The sequence below is a fragment of the Capsicum annuum genome, chromosome 9 (assembly GCF_002878395.1).
Source record: "Capsicum annuum cultivar UCD-10X-F1 chromosome 9, UCD10Xv1.1, whole genome shotgun sequence".
In the NCBI taxonomy this organism is placed as follows: domain Eukaryota; kingdom Viridiplantae; phylum Streptophyta; class Magnoliopsida; order Solanales; family Solanaceae; genus Capsicum; species Capsicum annuum.
The window spans coordinates 87,756,387-87,774,015 of NC_061119.1; the positions used below are offsets into that span (position 1 = coordinate 87,756,387).

At 34.2% G+C, this 17,629-nt stretch overlaps 1 protein-coding gene across 2 annotated transcripts in view; it reads right to left on the reverse strand.

Moving 5' to 3' along the window:
* LOC107842735 (UBX domain-containing protein 1) overlaps nucleotides 1-11,620 on the reverse strand; it is a 32,773-nt gene extending 21,153 nt beyond the window's left edge. The window contains exons 1-2 of one of the 2 annotated variants that reach the window (XM_047396883.1): nucleotides 11,227-11,620; nucleotides 9,840-9,983 (exon numbers count right to left, since the gene is read on the reverse strand). In XM_047396883.1, coding sequence (XP_047252839.1) covers nucleotides 9,840-9,983; nucleotides 11,227-11,334 — 252 coding nt within the window. In that variant the 5' untranslated portion in view covers nucleotides 11,335-11,620. Of the gene's footprint in view, nucleotides 1-5,949; nucleotides 6,027-9,839; nucleotides 9,984-11,226 lie in introns of those variants that run through there. The other variant, XM_047396884.1, reaches the window with a different exon arrangement.
* Nucleotides 11,621-17,629: the final 6,009 nt, after the last annotated feature.

Consider the following 17,629-nt stretch of genomic DNA (forward strand, 5'->3'; position numbering starts at 1 on the left):
CCCCCCCCCCCCCCCCCCCCCCCCCCCGGAAACCACATTACTGAAGAAAATACAATTATCCATCTCAGACTAGAAAGAAACAACGAAGAAATGAAAGAAAAGATGATGTTTCTGATGGTGTAAGACCACTAAAGGGCTTCTAACTTTCTGCCTTGGTTGTCGTGCCTGAGAAAATTCAAAATTTTGTTATGCATATAATGTCTTGAAGTCTTTTTTTTGTTTTGTTTATTTTTATACAAAGTTATAATCCTTGGGCCATCAATATCATACACCTATTGAAATAGTTTTCGCAGAAAATAAGCTATTCATAGATTTTTCATAAACAAATTAACATATATATGTTGCGTAAATACTATTAGATCATATTTATATGTTGTAGAAGGTATGTATCTTGTTTTCAAGATTTCACATCTCTATAAAAAGGTAAACCTACAGAGAAATTTATATTGACGAATGACGATGTGGGATAATTTGAAACTCTCTCTCTAAGCCAATTTATGTGATGCCTTTTGCTTTTCAAGATTCAAACTTTTTAACCTTTGATTGTATACTTATACAAAGAATCATTACAGTTTTAAAATAAAATTTATATATTACGAAAAAAATAACTCGTTTAATTCGAGAAATTCAAACACTGTCACATAAACTGAGGCAAGAAAATATAATATATACACATGTTATGAAATTTTGAGGCCCCGAAAGTTAAGGGGCCTAAAGCAGCAGCTTTAGCTGCTTCATGCTTCAGCTGACCCTGAGTCTACCCCTTCAAAAGATCTCCTATTTCTCTCTCCAAAAAACCCACATTAATGCGAGTATAGCCGCAATCTATGCCTGCGTCCTCTCCTCCTTCTCCCACTCTTTCAGTTGAACATCAAATCTTTCATAATTTTTGGCCTTGCGGATGAAGTGTCAAATCACCTAAAATGTCCCACCATAACCTCAAGGTATCCTTCAACGTAGAAGAAGATGATCCACGTACTCGCGCATCTCCTTACACTTGTAACAACATCTGACGCAGATAATCTTCTGCTTTATAAGATTTTCCGCCGTCAAGATCACCCTTCTAGTTGTTAGCCAAGTGAAAAAAACACCTTCCTCGGCATTTTTGGTATCCATATTGTATTTCAAGGAAATCTATTCTCCTCCCAAACCAAAAGTTTCTCATAAAAGGACTTAATAGAGAACACTCCATTATTCCCCAAATCCCACCACAAAGCATCAAGATTATCAACCGCAGTTACTTGACAATGAAGTAGAGCCAACAATTATTGAAATTCAGTCACCTTCCAATCGTGGAAGTCCTTTATAAATCTCAAATCCCAAAAATCTCTCCACCTTGTGTCCCCCAAATTTGTTGAATTATCAAGTCTCTTTGGCAAGATATTCTGTAAAGAAAAGGGCAGCCCGGTGCACTAAAGCTCCCCGTTACACGCAGGGTTTGGGGAAGGGCCCGACCACAAGCGTCTATTGTATGCAGCCTTAACTTGCATATCTGCAAGAGGCTGTTTCCAAGGCTTGAACTCGTGACCTCCTGGTTATATGGCAAGATCTTCTATACCGCTTTGAAATTCTATCTTTAAAGAAGTTGAACCCACAACTATGTCTCCAAAATTTAGCTATCCTTCCGGTCTCCTACTTTAAATGAGATATTTTCACTAGAATTATCCCATCTTTTCATGATATTCCTATACAAACCATAACATAAAAGGTATAGTAACATCTCTAGTTCTACATCCCCTTCCATTATGCCATATTTATCAATTATCACCCCTCTCCGAAAGCTTGTACCTCTACCCTGAATCTCTAAAGCCTTTTACCCTACAAAGCTTTGTTGAAAACCTTTAAATCTTTAACTACAAGACCTCCCATTTTTTTGGAGATGTCGGTGTCTTCCACCACACCAAGTGAAATTTCCTTGCCCATCCGTTGCATCCCAAAGAAAATTTCTTTGAATCTTTCCCAACTTCTCTATGACACTGACCGGAGCTTGAAACGAAGACATGAAATGTATAGGAATGCTCGATAATGTGCTCTTAATGAGCACCTCCTTTCCTCATCTGGACAATTACTTCAAAGACTTTTTAACTTTTTTTTTCAAATTGGTAACTTTGTATATATTGATAGAAACAGATCAGTACTTACGCCGTGTTCAAAAACTTTTTAACAAGAATTATCTTTTTAACGTTACCTTTATAATAATGGTATTTTTACCTTTTTCCAAGAACTTCTCATATTTTTTAAAATCATTTCTTCCTCACTCATATCTCATCACTATGAATGGGATACTATGCAAATGCGTTATACTCATAATATGGAAACCAAACTCACATAGGAAAGTAGGATAACAATTCAGTGGTTTGATACAACAACTGCGCCTCAACTCTAATTTGGATAAGCTAGGTGAATCCTCATTATCCAATTCACTCCTTTGAACCTGTTTTACTCCAATATTCAATATTTGAGGTTCCCTAACATGAGAAGTTCTCCATATTTCTACTAACACACAAATCTTTTAACAAGATCAAAAAAATTCCTACAAAATTGGACCAAATCTAAGCTTAGCAACATAAATAAGACTTCATCTAACTAGTTGATATTACCTATACGTAATTTTTTCTTCCATTGTGTTCTATTTCACTCACTCAATATGCATGGATAGACAGATTTTAGGTCTTTTGTAACAACTACCTTCCACGTGGCTCCAGCGTATCTTCTGAAAAGGATAAAGTATATGTCACTAGAGTTATTTACTCTTAAACGTTATTAGGCACCACCTCCTTTTCAAAAAAAAAAATGAGTTAGCTAAAGTTAAATCACAAGATGGACAATCTGTAAAATAGCCTTTCCTACTTTATTTTTAGTACCATATATTCCCATGTATTTGGTCAAAATAATTGAGAAAAGAAATAAAAATTACTCAGAGCGTAAAAGCCAAATGAGCATATCTTGCTCGGAATGGTCAAGTATTAGGTTTCTAATTTAATAAACATGACTACAATTGAACTCAGAACCAAAATAAGCCACGAAATAAAAAAAGTGATCAAAATAGGCCACCTATTTAATAAGTTACCAAAATAGGCTAAACGTAATAAATTATTACATTTTATATATATTTCTTAACGGTCAACTGACGAAAATGAATAGTAAACATTGTTTGTAAAACGTAATAAATTATTACGTTTTACAAATAGTTACGTTTTCCACAAAAAAACAAAAAAAAACAGTGCGTTACAACATCTTTATGTCAAATCATGTAGTTCGTAATAATTTATTACGTTTTACAAACAGTGTTTGTACTTTATAATAAATTATTACAAACTACACCTGCCCATGTCCCATCAACTTTACTTTCCCTCTTTTAAATATAACCCCCACCCCACCCCACGCAGCTAACCGTCCCACCACACCCCAACCCCTTATCTTATTTTAAATGTAACTTTTTACTATGTTTTTGTAAAATGAAATTTTTATGCATTCTTTATTTTTTTATTTATAAAAAGTAACTTTTTAATACTATTTAAAATAAGGTAAGGGGTTGGGGTGGGGTGGGACGGTTAGCTGCGTGGGGTGGGGTGGGGTTACATTTAAAAGAGGGAAAGTAAAGTTGATGGGACATGGGCAGGTGTAGTTTGTAATAATTTATTACAAAGTACAAACACTGTTTGTAAAACGTAATAAATTATTACAAACTACATGATTTGACATAAAGATGGATGTGACAACACACTGCTCTTTTTTTTGTTTTTTGTGGAAGACGTAATAAATTATTACGTCTTACAAACAGTGTTTACTATTCATTTTTGTTAGTTAATTGTTAAGAAAAATATATAAAACGTAATAATTTATTACGTTTAGCCTATTTTGATAACTTATTAAATAGGTGGCCTATTTTGGTCACTTTTTTTATTTCGTGGCTTATTTTGGTTCCGAGTTCACTACAATTCTAAGCACCCCATGGGTCAAAGGTTTGCCTAGCATGTAAACCATATATTGTTAAAGCAAAGTTAAAAGGGACTTCCAAAACATAAAAAAATTAACTTGATACATTTATATAGTAATTATTCGCAAATGTAAGTTTGGTCGATCCTATTTTTGAAAACAAAAAGTTAAAATTTTGCAAATTTGAAGCACTTTCAGGGACAAATCACATAATATTGAAAAGTTTAACAAATTAAACATTAGATCAGCATTCAAAATTACAGTAGATATTAAAAACAAATTGACTTAGCTTATTAAAGTTTAGGACCTAATTTCACTTGAAACTAAAAATTCTCAAACAAAATCTTCTCACTCTCGTACCTATTTTGCCAAAATTTTCACCATAAGTTTTAAAGACGCCACTAATGTATTTGATGTAGAATGCATTTTTTTTAAACTAGTAACTTATATCTGATGTAGAACGTTGTTCTTAATTTGACTTTAAAACTTAGGAAGCTCCAGTTAATCATCTCCTGTACGCACTAGTCATTAGAACTTAATTCACCATCTACCTTAGTCACGGAAAGAAGTGGAAAAATACTCCAAGGTACTTTACTGTACCTTTCTCAAATACCTTAAACATGCTTATAGTAATGACTCACTCTTCATTGAAGATACACATAGTGGCATACCAATGCAACTGAATCCTGAGTGGATGTCCAAATCTTACAACCAATTGAAGGCAGACTATTACTAAATATGCACTTGGAACTTACAATTAACGGAAAAGGACCTAAAATGTCCTTCAACTATGTGAAATGGTGCAAAAATATCCCCCGTCTACCTATTGAGCCTAATATGCCGTCTATCTAAAATGCTCTTTCCATCTACCTATTGGGGCTATTTTTTCCTTTTATTTAGGTAAATTACATGAAAATACATTTTTATATACTATATCAAAATTTTATGTTTTTCATTTTTATCGTCTGCTTTCACGATGCCTCCATAAAAATATATGGTATATTTATACAATAAAAATTCATGATATGTTTATATATTATACAAATTATATTTATACCATAAACATATATGATATATTTTAGATATAAAACATTTATAACGTGTAATACTGGAAATATATATTTATATTTAATAAATAATTTTTTAACAAGAAAAGTACTTCCGACATAATGAGATATACCATGAATATTTATCCCATAAATTATATCAAAAATATAATAACAATCTGACTATGACATAAATTACATTTAAACAACAAAAATACATGGTACATATGTACTTCCAACATAATGATTTTTATTCCATAAATATTTATCCATAAAAAATTATGGTTAACCCATTACATTAGAATTAAAAATACACGATAATAAAATAATACTAGATGATTAACATACATGAAAACAAAACAAAACATATACGAGCAAATAATGGAATACTTAGTTTATTTAAAATATTTGAATTTTGAAGTAGGGATTATCTTTTCCACTTTTAATTTGAAGATTGAAAAATATCTCTTAAATTAAGGTGAATTGATAATTAGTTATATCATTAACTTAGGAATTCTAATTATTTTTTTTGATTTTTTTAAATAGCTATATATGTAAAAAAAAAAAAACTTTATTTTTATAATATTGAAAAAATAGTATTATTTATGTAATTAAGTTTTCAGGATGACCTTTCCATGTAATTTGCCTAAATAAAGGGCAAAATTGGCTCAATAAGTAGACGGGGAGGGCATTTTAGATCCAATAGATAGGTTAGAAGAGCATTTTTGGCCCAATAGGTAGACGGAAACGGCATTTTAGGCGTAGACGGAGGGCATTTTTGCACCAGTACATAGTTGATGGCATTTTAGGCCCTTTTTCGTACAATTAATTAATCTCTCTCTGGATTTATTGCCATCTTAAAAGTGACAATCATGTCACAAATGAACTTATCAAATTAACCAGGAAAACTGATGTTACAAGGAAAAGAAACGCAATTGTCACTCATCACTGCTAAGCTACATACCATGGGCATCTCATCAGTGTATGCATCTTTCTCATGATCAATAATCCAATTTACTGCAGCCTCAATGCTTGAATTACCTGAAAGAAGTAATGATTTGCAATCATAAATGTGGAGAGTTCAGATAACTGCAAATGGATACATCAAAATGATAAAGCAGCAGGTTCATGCTAGTAAATAGATAAACTTTCTTTTTCTTTTTCGAGGGTGGGGCACGGAGTGGGGTGGACGCAAGAGCACCAAAGAATGAAAATTGGGACCTGACATCTAGAGTGATAACTCCCAACGTAGTGATGATGAGCTCGAAGCCAACCTTTCATGAATAAAGACTTTAGGATACATCGAAGATACCCAGAAGATACCCAGAAGGAAGATTTGAAGGCTCAAAGCATGCTCAAAGGTTCAAGGTCACATGCTAAGACGATCAAAGGATAAGTGACCACATCTGTAATTAGTAATAGCTATCATGGTCATATTTGTAATTATTTTTATCTAATATGGATAGCAACTTCAGTGTTCATTTCCTTAGCTAGTTTTGGATGAATGGAGGATTATACTCCTTTGGTGGGTGTTTCGAGATCCTCTTGTATCTCCTCAACTGCACCTTCTTGGATTCATCCCTAGTATGGGTTCCACGTATGAGTTCATTCTTTCACCCACTTGTATTACTTTAATCATTATGTTCATTCAATTGTTAGATTAACTGTTCTTTCTTCTAATTTCTTTTCTCTCCAATCTAATTTCTCGTGATATCTTCTTAATCATATGTTGTTCTTAATTGCTTTGTTCCCAGTTCCTAGTTGTTGCATTTTGACTTTTATCATAGAAACTATGACTGTGTGTGTGCAATATTTCTAGGACTGCAAGCCTACTTCAAGATTTGGTGCCAACCTAGAGATTCACTATAGGAAGAGTGCAGAAATGTGTAACTAACCGAAAGTTCTACAATTAAATATATGGCTCAACACTTGAATTGATACCTACTCGATAGAGCCACACATAACAAATCCCCCAACGGAGTGTGTATCCTAATTGCTCTGACATGAATAACATGCCACATGCTAAGTCTTTTATCTTTTGATGTTTGTAATTTGTTAAGTCTCAATGTCCCACTCATTTAAACCAAACTATCAAAATTTCAATTTATTCACTATCTCTTCCTCTCCATCCCCGACCATCTGTTCCTCCATCGCTACCAATATTCTTTTTTAAAAAAAAAAAATTGATTCTAAATAAACTTTCTTCACCCATTCTTGGGAGACAAATGCTGGTGTTAAGAGGGTTATTTTGGTTCGGGGAAAAGGAAGCTTCCCATACGATGGTTTTTCAGGGTGAATTAATGGCTAGGTCTAAAAAGATTTTTTTCTTTTTTTCGTCAAGAGCCTTTGAAAATGGAATCTCTTTGTATATTTGTGTCAAGATTACTGTGATTGGTGATGTAAGTAGATGGTTTATAGAAGGTCAAGGAAGATCCATGGAGAGAATAGGGTTGCACGAAAGAAGAAAAATGAAGTGGAAGGATGGTGGTTCTTGTTGGGTTTCTATCTGTGTAAGAAAGGTATTAGGGAAGGAGAGTGGTGGTTTAAAGGGAATATGTATGTTGGTGTACTATTAGGAAATGAAGATGGACAAATAGTGGGTGAAAATGTAGCTGCTTTTGTGTAGAGTTAAGTTGCTCCTCAATGAAGATGTGGTGGTTTTATCTGGTGACCAGCAAAGTTGGACAAAATGAGTTTGATTTGGAAGGAGGAAGGAAGGGGAAAGGAAAAAAGAAAAGAAAGAGGGAGTTGGGGGTAGGAAAGAACATAAAAAGGAGAGGGGGAGGTTGGGACGGGTAGAATGAGTGAAGAAAAGGGGGAGGGAGAAGTAATTACATAAAGCTGAAGTGAGTTTTTCTTTTTGTTTTTCATTGTTTTGGTTATTTTCAAGTCAATTATTTTCTTTCAGATCTTAGTGTTTTTTAAACAAAATTATCATACTCACACACCTTCTTGGCGTTCTTGCACACATATTAATCCCGGGATAAGTTATCCCGAATTTAGCAACCAAACATAGCATCAAAAAATTTATCCCGAGACTATTATTTTACCTCGTGACTATATGTTTTAATACCTCACACCAAACAACCCCTTATGAATAGTCATTCCATCAAGTAAGGGTGTTTAAATGAGAAAACCAGAGATTGGAAGGCTAACTTAAAGACGAGTGCAAGTGCAAGTATCAATTAGGTATTAAAGATTTTTAAAGATTTGGTAGGATAAATGGACTTCAAGTAAACAAAGGGTTGATATCATTTCGAAACTTTGTTGATCCCTAAGTTGCGTGAACTCTTCACTTTTGATGCCGCACCCATATCGGATTCTCCAAAATACCCTACTTTGGGCAAATCCGACACGCACCCGCTGACATTTTTTGAAGAGTCCGAGCAACGTAGGTTGATCCAACACCACATCAAGATAAATCTCAACATTAACTATCTTTAGATGACCTAATTAACCAAATCTACACGTTTTCGAGAGAAAACTGAACCTGCCATTAGATACAAGGAGACATATACGATGAGGTTATTTGAATTTAACGAGCACAGTTTCCAAATATCATTATACTATATAATATAAAAATGGATCAAGGAAAAGAACATAGGCATATACTTTTGTCTAGAATCTACTAACCCTCATCATTGCTCTTGAAGGTTGCAACATACCATGAGATAAAATCACTTAGGATGGCTCAAAAGATGGTAAGTTAAAAGTCAAAGCAGGCTACAATTACATTTGTGCGCAGAACGGAAGGATAGAAGATTGAACATATATGGAGGACTGGATTACCTATCAAGGTGATTTTCTTCACCGGGACAACATCCAATGATTCCTATCTAGCAAAGGATAACCTCAGTAGAAGAAACACAGCTTGTCAACAGATACTACATGTGCCTTCAAAGCTCATAGCGTATAAGTCAACTATTTCTTCATTGCACAACTGCAACAGACATGTGGAGCCTTTTCTATTCTATTTTGGAATAAGTTGGGCAATGGAAAAAAAAAGGGAGCCCGGTGCACTAAGCTCCCGCTATGCGCAGGGTCGGGGAAGGGCCCGACCACAAGGATCTATTGTACGCAGACTCGCCTTACATTTCTGCATGGGGCTGTTCCCAAGGCTTGAACTCGTGATCTCCTAGTAACATGGCAGCAAGCAATGCCACAGTCAAATAAAGAAGCTTACGAGTGCTGGTATTTTTGGAGAGTTGATAAGGCCATGAAAAGGATCTGGAAAATGATTCCAACAACTATTTTTTGATGTATTTGAACAGATGAGAATCATAGATGTTCTAATGAACTCTCAACCTCTACAGGCTGCCAGAAAGCGAGATGTTTAATTAGTTTTTTTAGCTGAAGCATCCTAACCCCTGTAAATAGTACTGATATTTTATTTTTTTTTGACTCGTCAGCTCTCTGGTCTTAGCACAATTAACTTATGTACTGGCGCTAACTACTACATCTCTTTTGTACTTTTTGCATCTCTGTCATGGCTTATTATTGAAACCTTCTTACTTCATAAAAAAATTCTATCAATGTGTCCTTTACATATCAAAGATATGAAACAGAATCATGGAAAGAATGTTCGTACAAAAACCAAAATACACAATAAAACTAATTAGTTAATGTAGAAGCATAAAGAGATTTGTGGAGTTACATTCAAAATGGGAAATTTGAGCAACTTTCCTATATAAAGCTGAAATCTTTTAATCAGATTGAATTAACCACCATATTGCCTAAACGTTTTATACTATTTCAGAAGCAAAGGGTACTTATAATTATCTCCTGAACCTTCTAAGCAAACATAAAAGTGAATCTTTCCCTATAATATATCTAACACCAGAAGGATGTATATACCAGAAGAACAAAGAGCCTTGGTGGCTTGAGCCTCAGAAAATCCCATTGCTTTGAGTTCACTAACCAAGCTTCCGTTAATGTCAGAAGCATCCATTTCCGATTGTCAATATAAATTCTCTCAAAATAAGCGATATTAAACTGCTTCTGCAAAAAAAAATGTTTTTCATGAAGGTATTTAATATACAGAGAAAAGGCAGCTTAACTTAAAACAATATACTCCTTAGTCCTTATATGTATACACTTTTGTTAATCAGAATACTGGACACTAACCATTCAGAAAAAGAAATAAAATCATAATATTGTACATAAAGTGGCAATATAGAAGCCTTTCGGTGCATTCATCTTTCCTGATTATTCTTTATTTTATATGGGCAGAAATCGAGAAGATCAAGTTCCTCAAACTACAGAAGATATTCAAAGATGCCTAATAGCATAAAATCCCTCCTGAATATAAATGTTAATGTAGAAGGTCTTGCTAGAGACAAATGTGAATCTTCATGTGAACGTAGAAACTAGAAAGATTCACATTTGAGTCTCAATAGTCCATTTTTACTTTAGGCATTTAAATCTCAATGTTAATATAGTTTGCTTTGATTTGTTTCCTAAATGGCAGAGGGGTCACCGTCCTTAGATTTTTGTACAACTCTTTAGTCACTATCACAAGTGCATAAATCTTATAATTGAAGTATAAAGTCATTCTGGGTGTGCTTTATAGTGTGAGAACCATCATAAAAATTGTCCGCATTACGCCTTAGTAATAACAACAACAAAGAAATGGTAATGTAAACAACAAAGAAATGGTAATGTAAAATTTATTTAATATGAGATGGGGAAAAAGAACTAAAAAAATCTCCAACATGTATCGGCATCAAATCAGTGTGGCAATATAAAATGGAAGAGGACCAGAAACAAATATTTACTATAATACTACGAAATAGAAGTAGTTAATGATTTAATCTATAAAACAAGCCTACAAGTAAAGAATCCAGATAATGAAATGATTATAATGGATTTTCTCCTAAAACTCAAACAACTTAGGTGTTAGCTAGTTGAATCATTTAAGATGTTAGCTAGATGAATCATTTATATCCATTCCGCTATATTCCGGCCATTTCATTCCAATACTAAATAGTAATTTGTATAAAATGATGTCAAGCTAATAAAGAGAAAGAAGTCAATCACTGTACAGAGGATGCACAGGAAGATGAAGCTACAACTGGTTGACAGGATCAAGTGCCTAAAAAACGAATAGTAGTAGAAAATAATAATAAAAGAAGTCCAATTTTGCGAAATATGAAAGGCAGTAATGCACAAACCTATTGCAGTGATACAATAACACAAATGGAATGGCTTATGAAGGTGAAAAATCACAAAAAAAGAAACATACCCTTTTTGTGTCAAAGAGAAAATCAGCGGTGTATGTGGAATTGATGAAATGCGGAGTAGTAAACTGTGATTCTACGGAATTGGGGAGCAAAGTGCAGAAGAAGGCCATTGCAAGTTAAGGGGGATGCCCGATTCTTTGCCTCAAGCCTTAAGGCAAGTAGTTGTTTCTGGGTCGATGGATTCTCAACAGGGTAATGGCGAAGGTATGCTATACGGACAAGAAATTACAACCACCTGGACACGATTGCCACACAAAGGTTGCTGCAGATGGGGGCTTTATTGAGTGCGACGACTATTTTTAGATTAAATATATAAATTTCATATCTGAAGTTTTGAAACTTACCCTTTGGCTCATATATATAAGACTAAATTATAAAAAGGAAAAGGCTCTTCCTTTTTTTCTTCCACCAGTTCATACGAATATGCGTTGCACGTTAATAATAGCACATAAATATTCAAATAATCAATATATTTTATTGAATAATTGTATTTTTCACAAATCTAACTTGACATCACTACTAAAAAAATTATAATTAGGGGCAGAAAAATTTTATACTTAAACAACAAGTATGACTTTTTAAAAAGACCCAATTATCTACATAAGCATTTTAAAATATTGTTATTTTATTCTAATAATTCTCATTCTTTTGCAACTTTTTTGAACTTGATATTATTTATACGGAGCATTAGTTTCAAAGGCTGCCTGCTGTAGAAATACATTGAGAAACCAAATAAAATAAAAAAGGTCTTCATGCAAGGGGTCTTCTAACACCTCCATCCATTAGCAGTAAGGATTGTAAACTCTTAAATCATTTATTCTTTATGTGACGATAGCTTTTGTATGGGACTTGACAACATATTTTTTACAATCAATTTGTGTAAAATTGGATGTTCATCCTTGTTAACATGTTTCTTTGTAATAAATTTGTCATATTATTTTGTTAAAAAATTATCTTGCGCATTCTTTAAATATCACCAATAGTAGGTGTCACGATCCGAACCAGGGCCTGGCCATGACGGGTATCTCCAATCCACCGTGGACCGGAGACCACTCCCTGAACCTAATCAAACACCGCTCAAACATGGCTGAATTCTAAACATATAATAAGATAGCACAAGGTAAGTCCAAAGAATAAAAGATATGTCTATAATCAATAATCGGCAACCGACCAAACACATCCAACCAACATCACCCAAGTCCACAGTAATCCAATAAAGCCTCTATGCAAAAAAAATCAGAAATCAATCTTGGTCAGGACATGTCTCCAACTCTGACAATGATAATATAAATGATAATGAAAACTCTCAATCCTAATCTATGATAAGAACTGATGAAATGTCTAAGTCTTTCGTAGAATGAAAGCTCACCACTTCACCGCAACGAACCGACGAATCGAGTCGATCCACCTAACTCTGCGCAAGAAAAATAGAGGTATCTCCGATGCCTGCATCGCGTGGGGATACAGCATCTGAAGACAGTTAGTGGGTTGAGCTCTGGCATGTAACTCAAGAATAAGGATAACATAATGTCGTGATCAACAGTTTAAAATCATTCAATTCCAATGCACATAATCAAATACATATACATATATATACACTATATGGGACTCGAACCTCCTGGTATATCAAAGTGACGCAAGCACCCAATCATGTAACATAATATGGGGGACTTGAACCTCCCAATCATATGATAATATTAAGGGGGACTCGAACCACCCGATCATGTAGACCCCTGCGTCGGCAACCGCGGTTTCTAGTATTGATCCCCGAGATCTCCACTTTTACGACTCAACTACACAATCCTCATTAAAGTCTAATTAAATCATTTATCACACATTCCCAATCATTGAACCATGATACACATTTTGGCATACATTGTTGGTATCGTCATACCAACTCTACTTGCAAGATAACATCAATATACCGAAATAATTTAATTATTTGGCGAATTTATAGACCCCCATGGTTTAATTATACATTAGCTTGGGGAATTCCACAACCCATAAGGTTCAATTCAAAATCATTATACTTCATTAACCTTTCATGTCATGCAATAATTCAAGAATAGTTCAATATGCATACTTTTTATATTCAAAACTAATTTCGCAACATAGGGTTGGGGCCATTACCACTTCAAAAGTCACAAGTTAGGGAAAATCACAATTCCCTCATTTATTCACCATACCCATGCACCCTACAAGTTCAAAATCATAATTAAAGAATAAATAGTCATAGGTAAACCATGGGAACTATTGTTCAACAACAAACATTCACAAACCCTTAACCCATATTTCAAAACCATCATCAATACCATATGAACAACATTTTAAAACATATGTTTTTAACAAATTAGCAATTACGGAAGAGTAACATGCCTGAAATACCTAAGATTATGGAGAGGATCCAACCCTTAAGCCTTTGGATGTCCTACTTCGTAGAAACCCTAAGTATCTTGCTTGAAGGGATTTAGAGAGAATAAAGAGAGTGTTTGATTATATTATGAATGAGAAATAAACCTCTAAAGTTCTTTATGAATGTGGGATTTTAATTGGGTAAGCAAAGAATTGTCCAAAGTTCCCTCAAATTAAAAGTTGAAATTTAGTCATCAGTATCTACGGGTCATTATACGACTCATAGAGTTTGGTTAAGACTCATTACCATGAGTCATAGCTAATACAGTTTCAAGGGTACACACACACTATTGACCTTATATAAAACCCCGTGTTTCAAGATCATTGTGCAATGTACGACTCATTTCCTTAAGTCGTATACATAATATACGAGTCGTATGTTGTAGTCGTATCCAAGATAGTATGAAATGGTTGAAATCTTATTTTTAAGTATGACTCGACCCTTAGATTAGTAAGGTTACACTATGAGTTGTATGAAGATAAGTCATAAGTTCAGTAGCCTAGGTTCTCTAAGTTGTTGTCCAAGTTAAGAGTGGTGTCTACAAGTCGTAAGGACTTGTTACGAGTCGTAAGATATGACTCTTATTCTGATCAGTGAAGGATCCAAAAATCAAGCCTCGTGTTATGGTAGTTTTACAAGTGACTAAGACCTATATTAAGACCCTAAATAGCTCCTAACTTATAGACAAGTCAAAACATCCCTTAGCAATTAAATTCTTGAGATGTATATAACTATAGTCATCTTTAAATGAGCGTAACTTTTTTTCTACTAATAATTTCTGATCTCAAGACCCACCAAAATATAGATAATTGAATTAGATTTCCAACGATACCACTCTTCCCTTAATCTGATGTCGGGGTGAAAAGTTATGGCCAAATTACTAAAGCATTGTCAAAGTTGCTAATAGGTACGACTCACTGATAACGACTCGTAAGCAGACCATACGAGTCTTCAAGAGGAGTCGTAACCACGATAGTAGGGGTCAAAATTTGGGTTCCTGGTGATGACTCAAGGTACGATTCGTACCCAGAACATACGAGTCGTGACCTAAGACATTGGGACGACTTCCAAACGATTTCCAGAAGGTTCCAAAAGGTTTTGTTGGTCTTCTCTCCTCTTCAAACTCCCAACCCATGACTTATAAACATAAAGAGGCATTATTTTCCCTAATTTTTCAATCAATTAACAACATATTCTCTCCTTCCATCTTCAAGAACATTAATTTTAGGGTTCCTCACCCAAAATTTATCCTTCAAGTCCCAAGATTCGAACTTTCTTCACAAGTCAAGAAACTTTAGGTATTTGGGGTATTCATCAATGGGTCCCTTCCACCCATTGATCTCAAAAGCCCTATTTTAGTTTAAAAGTATGAATCTTACCCTATTTTATGAAATTATCCATGAAACTTATGAATTTAATCCATGAACTTCTTAGTAAATCAAATTTAAGCCATGTCAACATGTGTTTCCACGTTATATAACTCACTTCATGTTTAAAATACAATTTTTCTTATCTTAATTCCCTTGATTTCATGATAAATCCTTAAGATATAAATAAAATTATGTAAATATGATGTTTTCTTATGTTTAACACATCCCCTTGTTCAAATTCATGTATCTGTCTCATTCATTGAATTATTGCTTGCTTTGGGTCTTTAAATTTTGACTTCATGTCACTGTATTAAGTAATGTTATCGTATTTCTTAATCATTCAGTGTTGGCAGATTATGAACACCCTATACCTATGTGTTTTTACATGATTTTACTTTAATTAACAAGTCAGTCAGGCCATGGTTTTATTAGCATATTCAGAACATCATGTTCATGCTGAGCATTTACCAAAATAGTACCATGTCATGTTAAACGACTAATAATACCAGTGTCATTCAGTTGGGATAACACTTGGCACCAAGTGAATGCAGGGATGACGGCTCCCTTGTCAGTTAGGCATGTGACATGACCCAAAATCAGGCCTTGTCGTATGAGCATCTCAAGCCCAACAGGATCAGAGATCGCCTTGATAACCTAATCTAACCATCACATCAATCCATAAGTGTCGGATAAACTCTGAGCATATAATCAAGATAGAGAAAATAAGACTAGAAAACATAGCCTAAGAATGTCTAATCGTGTCATTCAAGTCCACAATCATACACAAGCCTCTACCAATTCGATATCTATAATATATCGGGACATGACCCCGACAATAGCCAAAAATCAAGTCTAATACAAGTCTATGGCATAATATAGAATGACTATAAAATATATACCTTTAAAGTATGGAAGCTCACCATTTCAAAGTCAACATACGATCCGCTCAAACACCTGGTCACTACGAAGGAAAATAAGAAGAAGCTTCGACCCCTGTGTCGGGTGGGGATACAACATTCGGAGATGGTTAGTGGTTGAAGCGCTAGCATGTAACTCAAGGGTAAGGACAAAATAAAGTCATTATTCAATACCAAGTCAAACTATCATAAGCCACCACATTCATACACATAGACATGTAGATATATGTAAATATATCAAGTTCCAAAAAGATAACAAGACCATAACATGCATTTCAAAGCACCCAATCATAAACCATGAAGTAGAAGACTCTAACCTTTCACCCGCGTAGGTTATATCAAGCAAGAAGACTCTAACCCTAAGTCGTCTTATCGTGCAAGTGGACCCTAACCACAAGACTTTTGCTAGACAAGTAGACTCTAACCACAAGCCATTTTATTAGACAAGTGGATTCTAACTACAATCCATTTTATCAAACAAGTGAAATTCAAGAAGGGGGTGAATTAAAAGTTTTCTATGAGTCAACTACTGTCTCCTCACAGTCGACTTTCCTGTAGACCAGTACACATCACAAAACTAATTAGACTTGAAATAATTAAGCAAATAAATAATCAAACGTAAAGTAAAGACATAGAAATTTATCTTGGTTCGGAAGATCAAGATGGTGCCTACTTCTAGTCCCCTTGGGTTTTAATGTTTCCTTAGATCGTTCAATGTTGGGATTGAATACAATGATGGAAAACAAGTTTTGAAGACTTATTTTGTTATTTAGATCTTGTGACACAACTTCAGTTGGTGTTATAAAATTGACTCGATCCTACTCTTTATACAACAATTATAAACTAAAGGTTACAAAGCTTCATGATATTAAGATTGAGACACTTTGATATTCTTCTTGAAGTTGCATAACCCATGTCTATCTTCAATCTTCTTCTCTTATAGTCTTCGACTGCCACTCTTCATAAGGAAACACAAGAGATTTCTTCTCAATCAAGGATTTGAATTGACTCCTTGATTAAGGAATATAGCCATGAGATATGTCCATATACGGCTTTTACTCATGTCCATATCAAATATGTCTATGATATTTTCTTCCTTTTGATATTGTAGTAATTGATGTTTTTTTAAGTTTGAGATCTTTTTTTCTTTTCCTTTGTTATGATTGATTTGATTTTATGTGATTCTCGAGAATGAGATTTTAGTAATTTATCTGATTTGTTGTGATTTTCTGGACTGAGATTCTCTTTCCATTTGTTCTTATTTTGATTGATTCACTTGGATGTTGTAGATCATGATTTGATGTCCTTCTATTCATAGAACTGGCTTCTCTACTTGCTTTTTTTTATCCTTCTATCATTAGTAGTCTTCTAATATCCTGTAAAGATTCATTCATTAGTTTGTCATTATTAAAATCGTAAACTTAGGATACTAACAATCTCCCTTTTTTTGATAATGAAAAATGAGTGTAAACATCAGTTGACTTCTCTTTCTGCTAGCTTTCTATTAGTCGACTTGCTCTCCCTAAATGGTAGGCTCATCCTATTAGTCGACTTGCTCCCCTTGACTGGTAGGCACATCCTAATGTTCCTATCTTTTTCCCCCTTTTGGCATAATAAAAAAATGCAAAACAAAACACTAGACAAGAAATAAATATACATAACATATTTACTAGGCAGAGCAAAATAGTATAGCAAATAGTGTGCA